The following is an 11,171-nucleotide window of genomic DNA, read 5'->3' on the forward strand; positions in this document are numbered from 1 at the left end:
ATTATGTATTTCTGCCTTGGTAGCATTATGAGCTTGCAGTCTAGTTCCATTAAAGATTGTTTACTGTCATCCTGCCATGGTGGAGTTATGACCTGGTGGTCTATGCTTAGTGAAGGTATCTCAGTATCATCCCGGCATGATGGAGTTATCACTTGGTGGTCTATGCCCAGTGAAAGTTTCTCACTCTTGTCATCCTGGCATGGTGAAGTTGTCACCTGGTGGTCTATACCTAGTGAAGGTGTCTCACTGTGATCTTGCCCTGGTGGAGTTACAATATGGTGGTCTATGTCTAGTGAAGATCTCTCACTGTCATTGTGCCCTGGTGGAGTAATGACCTGGTGGTCTATGCCCAGTGAAGGTGCCTCAGTGTCATCCTGGCATGATGGAATTGTCACCTGGTGGTCTATGCCCATTGAAATTGTCTCAATGTTCTCATTCTGGCATGGTGGAATTGTCACCTGACGGTCTATGCCCAGGGAAGTTGTCTCAATATTCTTATCCTGGCATGGTGGAGTTATCACCTGGCGGTCTATGCCCAGTGAAGTTGTCTCAATATTCTTATCCTGGCATGGTGGAGTTATCACCTGGTGATCTATAGCCAGTGAAGGTGTCTCAATATTCTCATCCTGGCATGGTGAAGTTATTACCTGGTGGTTTATGCCCAGTGAATTTGTCTCAATATTCTCATCCTGGCATGGTGGAATTGTCACCTGGTGGTCTATGCCCAGTGAAGTTGTCTCAATATTCTCATCCTGGCATGGTGGAGTTATTACCTGGTGGTCTATGGCCAGTGAATTTGTCTCAATATTCTCATCCTGGCATGGTGGAATTGTTACCTGGTGGTCTATGGCCAGTGAAGGTGTCTCAATATTCTCATCCTGGCATGGTGGAATTGTCACCTGGTGGTCTATGCCCAGTGAAGTTGTCTCAATATTCTTATCCTGGCATGGTGGAGTTATCACCTGGTGATCTATAGCCAGTGAAGGTGTCTCAATATTCTCATCGTGGCATGGTGAAGTTATTACCTGGTAGTCTATGGCCAGTGAATTTGTCTCAGTATTCTCATCCTGGAATGGTGGAATTATTACCTGGTGGTCTATGGCCAGTGAAGGTGTCTCAATATTCTCCTCCTGGCATGGTGGAGTTATCACCTGGTGATCTATAGCCAGTGAAGGTGTCTCCATATTCTCATCCTGGCATGGTGGAGTTATTATCTGGTAGTCTATGCCAGTGAAGTTGTCTCAATATTCTCATCCTGGCATGGTGGAGTTATTACCTGGTGGTCTATGGCCAGTGAATTTGTCTCCATATTCTCATCCTGGCATGGTGGAGTTATCACCTGGTGATCTATAGCCAGTGAAGGTGTCGCCATATTCTCATCCTGGCATGGTGGAGTTATCACCTGGTGATCTATAGCCAGTGAAGGTGTCTCCATATTCTCATCCTGGCATGGTGGAGTTATTACCTGGTGGTCTATGGCCAGTGAAATTGTCTCAATATTCTCATCCTGGTATGGTGGAGTTATCACCTGGTGATCTATAGCCAGTGAAGGTGTCTCCATATTCTCATCCTGGCATGGTGGAGTTATTACCTGGTGGTTTATGCTCAGTGAAGTTGTCTCAATATTCTCATCCTGGCATGGTGGAGTTATTACCTGGAGGTCTATGCCCAGTGAAGTTGTCTCAATATTCTCATCCTGGTATGGTGGAGTTATCACCTGGTGGTCTATAGCCAGTGAAGGTGTCTCCATATTCTCATCCTGGCATGGTGGAGTTATTACCTGGTGGTCTATGGCCAGTGAAGTTGTCTCAATATTCTCATCCTGGTATGGTGGAGTTATCACTTGGTGGCCTATGCCCAGTGAAAGTGTCCCAGTCTCATCCTGGCATGGTAGAGTTAGGACTTGGTGATTTGTGCCCAGTGAAGATGTCTTGATATTCTCATCCTGGCATGGTTGAATTGTCACCTGGTGGTCTATGCTCAGTGAAGGTGTCTCAGTGTTCTCATCCTGGCATGGTGGAGTTATGACCTGGTGGTCTATGCCCAATGAAGGTGCTACACTGTTATCCTGGCATAGTAGAGTTGTGGCCTGGTGGTCTGGGTTCTGTAGCATTTTTTTCCAGAAGTCTGCTTTCATTTCATAGGGGATGACCTGGGCACTTGTTTCTGGTGTAGTCTCCTTTAAAGAATCTGCAATGGTTTGAGGGAGAACCCTACAATAATCTGGTAATCGAGATATGGCTTGTTGCAGGGAGCTTGCTGGTTGAATAGTCTTAGCCTGTGATTCAGACTTAGTTGTGTGGTCATTATTGAGTGGAGGGATGACTTTGGTTTTATTACTTAGTGAAGGTTTGATCTTATGAGGGTCTGGTACAGTCTGAGTCTGGTATTGAGAACCAACAAATTTATGATTGGCCTGGTTGTGTGGGGTCTGTGGTTCTTTCTCTTGATGGTCAAAAATATTTAGAGACTGTGCATGGTCATCAGGGCATAGTATCACTATGGTCTGGTAGTCTGGCTCCCACACAGCCTGAATTTGTTGTTCAGGGCAATGTGATGGGATAACTGGGTTATTAGGATCTACTGGCTCGTCATCCTGCTGGCCAACATTAGCTTGGCTGCTGGACTTATACTCCAGTGTCAGTGAATCCTTACTCAACAGCTTAGAACAAGGGAGGTTTTCACTCTGGTTAGTGGAAGAGAACGATGATATTATGACTTGGGTCTTTGAGCTAGATGCTGCTGCAGGCCCACTGTTCCAGACTAGTGAAGCGGAACTTCTTTGTCCAGGATCCATCAGAATTGTTGCCTGATGACTTAAGTCTGGTGAGACCTCATTGAAGTGATCAGCTCCTGGCTCAGGTGTTTTAACTTTGTGCCCAGAAGGTGGTGATGACCAGTTGGTGCCCTTGACCATGTAGTCAGGGCCTGGCAAAGCCTCGGTTTCATGCTCAGAGCTCTCCCAGTTGCCCAGGCATAGGGAAGGATCAGAGGCTGCTTTGGCACACGGGATGAAGCTTTGTGGGAGTCTCATGGCTCCCCTGTCCTCCTGGTTGGGATCCAGTGATGGAAGGCTTGTGACATTGAATTGAGGCCAGGGGACTTCTGTGCTTGTGCTCCTGTTCACATATTTGGGCAAGGGTGAAGGTGAAACCCAAGTTCCAGATTGCTGGTTGAGGTTAGGCAAAGATGATGTGGTTTCCCTGAAATGAAGATCAATCTGTTTTGAAGTCTCATTGACCAAATACTCAATGTCTGATGCTTTTTCTAAAACCACATCTGTTTTAGAACGGTGGTCCTTACAAGGGGCTTGTAAAATTAGACATTTGGTTCTTCCCCTGCCCAACACAAAAGCTAGAATTTTTACTTGTTGCTTATTATCCTGAGCTGCTTCTGCAGAGGAACTGCAAGTTTCTGGGGCAGATCTGGCACTGGGCTGCCGGTCAGGGAACGTGTGAGAGTCACCCATATCCCTGGTCTTGCTGGGTGATGTTGCCTCCAGATGGTAGTTGGGGATGGGGGGTGATGCTGGGTGCTTCTGTCTGGGCTGTGACAGCTCTTCAGCCTCACGGTGAGGGCTGACTTGGAACTGGGGTGGTTGCTGCTTGAGATGAAACAAGTCTTCAGACCTGTGCTCGGGGAATGGGAATGCTGGTGACTTCTGTCTGAGATATGGCAGCTCCTCCTTCTGATAGTTTTGACCCTGTGAGATCTTGGGGAAGCGCTTGAGCATATCAGGACTCTCTGTGTAGTATTTTGGGTGGAGAGGAGGTTTAATATCTTTAGTGGGATTTCCCAGGGATATGGTTGACCTTGTCCTGATTTCAGGGTTAGGCAGAGATAAGACAGAGTGACTGCGCTGGCATGGGTATGGGGGTGGCTTAGGGGTAACCTGGTACTTCAGGTATGGCAACGGCACCGAATTTGTGGCTGAATTCTTAAGACAAGGCAAGGTTGTAGGCTCTGTCCTGTGAAAATGATAAACTGGTAATTGGATGGAGTTGGGTTGGTCACTGAATCTGTTCATTCTCTCAGACCTAAGAGGGGGGTCCCTTTCCCACTTAGGTGCTATTCGATGAGGTGGACATGGCAATAGCACTGACTTGCTGTGGTAACAGAGATCTTTTGGAGGGGTCTGGACCAAGGAAGCTACAAAAAAAGGAAAAATCATGTGAGTGAGGATGAGAAGATACTACGCAGAGAGAATGGATAGGAAAGTCAGCTATGCTAAGGATGTGTATTATTACTTTATGAGGAAGAGATGAAGCACTGATAAAATGATTTGATCAAGATCATGCATAAATGCATGCAGACAGCTAATATACATACTGAATTTAGGATTCATACTTTAAAAAAAAACAAGATTAAGAGTGGTTAAGAGTATTTAAGTAGCCCAAGAGAACCACACAACTAGGAAGTTTCATAGAACCCTAGTTTTCTAATTTCCAGACCCCAGTTCTTTGTATTGGATAAGACTGATTCTATAAGACTGATTCTCAGAAAGGCAGAATGATCCTTGTTTACATAATCTTGTGTTTCCACACCATCAAGGAAGGAAATAAGGAAAGATGTGACAGATACTCCATTTGAATAACAAAAATAAAAAAGCAAAATTCTTACCTTTTGGAAATAACCTGTATCTTCTTCCCATTTGTCCAGTGAAGAATTTCCCTGAGAAAATATGTTAGTTAAGAAGTACAAATGTTCTTAGTCTTAGTGATTCCTGAAAAGGCTACTGACTGGACCAAAAAATTTCTTCATCAACCTACTTCCAATTATCTCCATTAATAGTCATTGCTAATGAATATATATATGGAGTTGTCATATCTTGTCATTTTAAGATTAGTCTCAACACATTTTGAAAAATACTTGTTACTAGTTGTTGCCTTCCACCATTTCTCACCCTCAGCTCTTCCCCTCCCATCCCTTTCCTGCCTTAATTTTCTACTACACATCCATCTTCTTTCTCTGCTTCAAAATAAAGATTGAAAAAATTCATTCATGTGGGAACATGGTCAGCTGAGAGAATATCACATATACTTCTCTCAGGATATTTTATTTTATTCACTCATTCATTCATTTATTTTTTGTGAGGCAATCAAGGCTTTGTGACTTGCCCAGGATCACAAAGTTTCAAGTATTTGAGATTGTATTTGAACTCAAGTTCTCCTTACTTCAGGGTTGGTGCTCTATCCCCTGCACTAGCTAATTTCCCCACATTTTATTTTTTAAAATTCTACTTAATTTTATTCTCAGTTCCAAATGTTCTCCATTCTCTCATCTCTTACTCACTAAGAAAAAAAGAAAAATAAAAACTATTACAAATATGTATAGACATTCAAAGCAAATGTGTGTTAGTCATGTTCAAAAAAAAAAAGCAAGAAAAGAGAAGAAAATATGCTTCAATCTGCACTGAGTTAGGCCCTGTGTTCTTTTGTGAAGGTGGACAGCATATTTTATCGAGTCTTTTGGAAGTTTGGTTATTATGTTAGGCAGAGTGACTAAGTCTTTCAGAGTTGAATATATTTTCAACATTACAGTTATTGCATAAATTATTCTTCTGGTTGTGCTCACTTCATTTTGCATCAGTTATAAATCTAAATCTTCCTAGGTCTTTCCCATTTATTACTTTTTATAGAATGATAGAATTCCATCATATTTATATACCATCACTTGTTCCTCTATTCCCCTGTTGAAGGTAATTCTCTCAGTTTCCAATTCTTTGCTACCACAAAAAAGGTGCTATAATATATATATATAAAAGCTCTTTTCTCTTTCATCTGAGGCACAGACCTAGTAACAATATTTCTTGGCCAAAGGATATGTACAATTTAATAGTTTAGTAGTTCCAAATTATTTTCCAGGACTTCACCAATAGTGCATTAGTGAACCTATTTTCCCACATTCCCTCCACAACATTTGTCATCTTCCTTTTCTATTATATTAGCTAATAAGATGGTTTTTCAAAGTTGCTTTAGTTTTCATTTCTCTAGTTATTAGTAATTTAGAAGTTTCTTTATCTGAAAACTGCCTATCTCCTATCCCTTGGTCATTTATCAATTTGGGAAACACTATTATTCTTACAAATTTAGCTTAGTTCCTTCTATAGTGGAGAAATAAAACCTTTATCAGAATAATTCACAATTGGTTTTCTCCCTAGTTTCCAATTTTTCTTCTAATTTACTTACATTGGTTTTGCTTAAGTAAAATCTTTTCTACTTTATATAATTAATATCATCCATTACACTTATTCTTTTTTAGTCATAAACTCTTCCCCTATTCATAGTTCTGATAGGTGACTTCTTCTATGCTTCACTAATATACTTACGATATATATCACCTTTTATGTCCAAATTGTGTACTTATTTTGAGCTTTACCTTGATATGGTGTGAGATATTGGTCTGTACCTAGTTTCTGTCAGATTCTCAGGACATTTTTAGCAAAAATTAAAATCTTAAACTAAAAGAATGAAGCTGTAAGGATGGGGTTTCAAACATAATGCAGTGATTTCACATGATGCTTTCTTAGACAAGAACATCTCTTCCTAGCCTTCAATTTACACAAGAACAGCTCTAATGGTGTTTGAGTTTGGCAAAACAATTAAATATTTGCACACACATTGATGCTCTAAAAAAAAAACGAGTGTGTTTGGGCTTCTCAATTCAAATGCAAATTAAATTTTGAGAATGTAGGGAATTTTACTCAAACTGAAGCATCACAACAGGAAAGCTGAGAATCATGGTCTTTTCAATTTCTTTCTCTCTGGTGATTCACCCCAAAGTTGTGTTTCACAAGAGTTTGAACAATAAGAAAAGCAAGAACTGAGTCGGGCTGGAATCAGTCCATTTTAAATATCCTAACATCAGGGCCATGGATAATTTAATCCTCTATGGTCTTGGAAGTTCCAGAACTTCCTTAGTGATGGAAACTGAGAGGATGTTACCCCAGGAGACATAAAATAAGTATGAATATTGTAAATATGTACCTTTGGAGAAACAAAGATCCTCCCAAGAGGACTGTATATCCTGAAATAGAGAGAAAAACTATTTGTGCTTTCCTAGTCACCAAGAATAGAACTGAACTCAATGGTCCCAGCTCAGAAAGGAAAACTGAGATCAAAGCATACCAGTTGTCCTTTGTCACTTATTATCGCTTAATATATTGGAGACAAAGTGATAAATATTTTTTCCTAGAGATGGGCTTTCTTGGTAAATAGAACACACATAAGCCTTGACTTGGAATTACATAAAAAATGGATTTTCCTATTTGAACTTATCAGTTATTCTGTTGTGTCCTTTCCACACAAGATTCAATATTAGGATCATGGATTTAAAACTGAAAGGAATCTTAGATATCATATGGCACAGGCTCTTCTTTCCATCCCATCCTCACTATTTTATAGATTAAAAGGGGCAAAGACCTGCCTAGGGTTACACATGTATGGAATGGTATGGCTGAGATTCCAAATCAGGCCCTTGAACACAAGGATGTTTTCCTCTATACTACTTGACAAAGTATGAGCTATTTTGTTCAGGATATGTCCTGAAGTCATATCCATCTATAACAAGCTATAGGAGGGTAGGAGCTATTATATCCTTTAATGATTTTACCTATTATATAACCCCTAACCCAGGGTTTTTGCCCATTGAAAAAATAAGCATCCACAAACTACTGTTTTTGGGGACTATTCTCATTCTTGAGAACAAAATGAAATTCTGCTTGCTATTCTCTTGCTCCTGACCTTTGACTATCCTTGAGCCTGGCCCAGCTTCTCCTGGCTAGAAGGTGAGAACCAGAGCTACTCACCAGTGAGAAGACCTAGTGATGGACCAGTCCAAATACAATTTGTGGCTACAAAGTCACCCAGGAGGGAAAGGCTGAGACTACCATTCCCCAGTAACAGAGTAGAATCAGTTCAAAAATTAGTATAAAAATCGAGTAGAATCAGTTCAAAAATTAGTTTTAAAAAATTGCACCCCTTACAAAGAGGACTGTGTCCTGGGATGCAGAAAAAAGTGGTTGTGCTTCCTCAGGAGCATAAAATTAGACTGGGCCTTGGATCAATGCCTCCCAGAAAGGGCATATGATGTGGAGCTGACATCATAAAGCTCCAGTTTTTCTCTCTTTTTCATCCAGAGTTAGCTTGCTTCATATTTCTCTTGGGGACCAGCCATCTGGATGGCTGAAAACAATGCTTTTAAATGCTCAATTTCATCAGTTAATTCAATCCAAAGTTCCACCCTAACCACCAGTTCATTCTACTGAGTACTTAGTAATTTTTGGCAAGCACAAAGTTCTAGTCTCAATGAAATTTGCTCTTGAGAACGTGTCATAAGTGGACAAGAAGAATTTTATAGACTTAATGCAGCTTTTAATGCAGAATTATTGGGAGTCTTTAAAGAGGTGATGATAGAAGATGAGGTGGTATGAATCGGCCCTATTCAGTAGTCCTTTTTTCAGAAAATGTTTTTGAATTATTTACTTTTGAAAATGGCAAAATTTTTAATAGGATAATTAGTATAATAAAGTCTTCAACCAAAATACTAATAATAGATGTTATTATCCTTATTACCATCCTCATCATTTCCTATTTCTTGATGATGTATAGTTATAGACCCTGCAAGCACTTTACAAACTATTCCTTCATTACTTTTTGGGGTTAACTCCTGTCTGTCTGGGCTCTCTAACTACCAGTTATAGCAGTCTCTTTATCTTGGAATTTCATTCTGTCTTTGGACTTTTCTTGTTGGAAATATGTGCTACTCCTGTAGTCTCTTCCTCTATCCCTAAAATCTCTCTTTTAAGGAAAATTGCTCAGGCCAACTATTGTCTTTATTCTTCTCTGGGCTCTATTCTGGATCCTTCAGGCCTCTTTAGCATCCTCTATGTCAATTAACCCCTCAATTTCCAACTTCCTCTTATGTGTTGTCTTTTTTCACTAGTATGTAAATTTCCTTGAAGGTAGGGATTATCTTTCTGTTCATAAGTGAATTTATTAAGCCACAGCAAGCCAATCCTAAAGATAAACTAAAAATTAATTTTTTTCACATAGATGAGGAAAAATGAATTGGTTAAGAGCAAGCTAATATTGAGTCCATGGCACCCCTTTCTGTAATGTCATAACAGTAAGACAGAAGTTTGCAAGTGCCCTCTGTCTTTTGGGATTAAGGTCAGAGGTTCATGTTCTTAGTACATCAGTGTTTCTTGGAAACATGATCCTGTCTGCTTTGGACTATGTCCTCTTTGGACATAGGGTGAATTGGTTTGAAGCACTGAGAATATGTGGTATGCTTTAAATTAGAGAAGACTCAGAGAGTTACCATGAGTACCTACTGAGCTAAATATAACATGTCAGAAGCCCCAAATCAGAAACATATAAGTGATTATCATTATTGATAGTGTAGTGACCATAAATATATGGGTTTGAATTCAACAGTGGCCCAGAAGGATGACTTGTTAAAGTCAGGACTTGGGAACAGCTCCAAGAAAAAGAAGTTTCCTTTGCCTTCCAAATGTGATCCAGGAACCTGATCTCTCTATTTCTGTTGGGTGAATTTTAGGCAGTATGTAAAACCAGTGATTATCTAATCACTAGGCTAGACTTCCTAGGAAATGAAAGGGAAGGGTGGGGCTCAGTAGATGGTAATGAAAGGTAGAGTGTTTGGGAGATAAAAGAAAAGAGGGGAATGATGAAGATTGAGAGGCAGGGGGTGTTTTTTTGATTAGTTGTTCCATTTTTGCTCCCTTTCAAGTTCACAAGATCCAAAAATAATATGTATCTTCAAAATCCTACCAAAAAAAAGGAGGCAAACCCTTTCCTGGATCCTCTGTTTATTCTTTTTACCTGAAAGATGCTATTGAGCTTCACAACAGCCCACTAACTTCCTCTTATATGTTTTTGACCTGGACATAAATATTCTTCCCTCAAGAAGGAAAGGAATAGAGAATAAAGCTTTGTGCCTGGGGGATTGGGAGGGAATTAATGAGTTTTCTTGTAGAAAAGCTAAGAAGTTCTACTAGGCAGGCAAGTAACAAGCATTTATTAAGTTTAAGAATGTCAGGCATTGTGTTCAGCAAGATGGGTATATAAATGCAACAAAAGATAGTCCTAGCTCCAGTGGGGGTGAATTGCTAATTAATTAATGAAATTATTGTGACAAAGGGAATAGGACCACAAAGGGGTCCCTTTGGGTCAAGTAGAGGGCAGACATGGATATTTCATTTGGCTTTCATGGAAACCTTGTTAATTTAATGGGAATAGTTTGATATTTTTTCAAAAAGAAACTATATATTAGCTAAGCTATAGGATCAGATTTTCATTTTTCCCTGCTTTTCCTCCCTGGCAAACAATTCCCAGGATATGGGAATGTGTAGAACAAACTGATTTAGTTCATATCTACCCATTCCATATGTTGAGAACACATATCTCAGGGTCAGCAAAAGACATGGCTTTGTTTAAATTCTAATTTATGTGTTATTTACCCATTTCCCACTGTTTTCCCTGACAGTGTCAGATTGTTTTAACGACTGATACTTTCTAATATAGTTGTGTTTTTTTTTTTAAATAGCTTTCGTGCCACATTTTCAGCCAACAAAGATGAGCCAGCAAGGGGGGAAGGCGTTGTATCAGGGAACATATAGTGCTTATGATGCTTATGCTTGGCTTACTTTTACCTCATGTATGGTGAGAATGATGCCGGCTTCTCATGAGAAACAAATAAACCTTTTTCTTTTCACCTTGAGAGATCTCTGAAATTCATTGGGTGGGTTACATACCTCACACTAATCATAAGTCTCTGAAAGGATCCCTACTACAGGAAGAGGCCCAGAAGTGGAAATACTCTGTGCTGAGAAATTTCCCAACCCTCGTGTTAAGTAGCTTCTTAAAGAGGGTATTCAAGAAATCCTTAAAAATCTTCAATCCAAAAAAAATTTTTTATAGGAATAAACAGTTTTATGTACTTCGAAAAAGTCAAGAGTTGGCCTGCTGGGGGTGGGATGGGGAGCACTGATCATGCTACCAAATAAATCATATATTAGAGAGGGGAAATTAGAGAGGGAAACTACTCTTCCTTCCCATCAACTTCAAAGATGACTAGCAATCGTGTTCTCACACAGTAATATTATGGAGAGTTCATCACTATATTCAATGGTAGGTAATTTTTGAGAG

The 11,171-nt window shown here is 39.8% G+C and overlaps 1 protein-coding gene across 1 annotated transcript; it reads right to left on the minus strand.

Moving 5' to 3' along the window:
* Nucleotides 1–1,222: 1,222 nt before the first annotated feature.
* LOC141562045 (uncharacterized) lies at nt 1,223–8,029 on the minus strand. The gene is made up of 3 exons (XM_074302072.1): nt 7,808–8,029; nt 4,621–4,671; nt 1,223–4,149 (listed from the first exon to the last, which is right to left on the minus strand). Exons 2-3 carry the CDS (start codon nt 4,649–4,651, stop codon nt 1,223–1,225), a joined length of 2,958 nt encoding a protein of 985 aa, XP_074158173.1. The 5' UTR covers nt 4,652–4,671; nt 7,808–8,029.
* Nucleotides 8,030–11,171: the final 3,142 nt, after the last annotated feature.

The sequence above is a fragment of the Sminthopsis crassicaudata genome, chromosome 3, assembly GCF_048593235.1.
Source record: "Sminthopsis crassicaudata isolate SCR6 chromosome 3, ASM4859323v1, whole genome shotgun sequence".
In the NCBI taxonomy this organism is placed as follows: domain Eukaryota; kingdom Metazoa; phylum Chordata; class Mammalia; order Dasyuromorphia; family Dasyuridae; genus Sminthopsis; species Sminthopsis crassicaudata.

What these genes read in the sequence shown, in the direction of transcription:
- LOC141562045 (XM_074302072.1), bottom strand. Translation starts at nt 4,651, where the DNA reads ATGGGAAGAAGATACAGGTTATTTCCAAAAG. An exon ending in ATACAGGTTATTTCCAAAAG is followed by an intron (nt 4,150 to 4,620) that starts GTAAGAATTTTG and finishes CTTTTTTTGTAG; the next exon opens with CTTCCTTGGTCCAGACCCCT.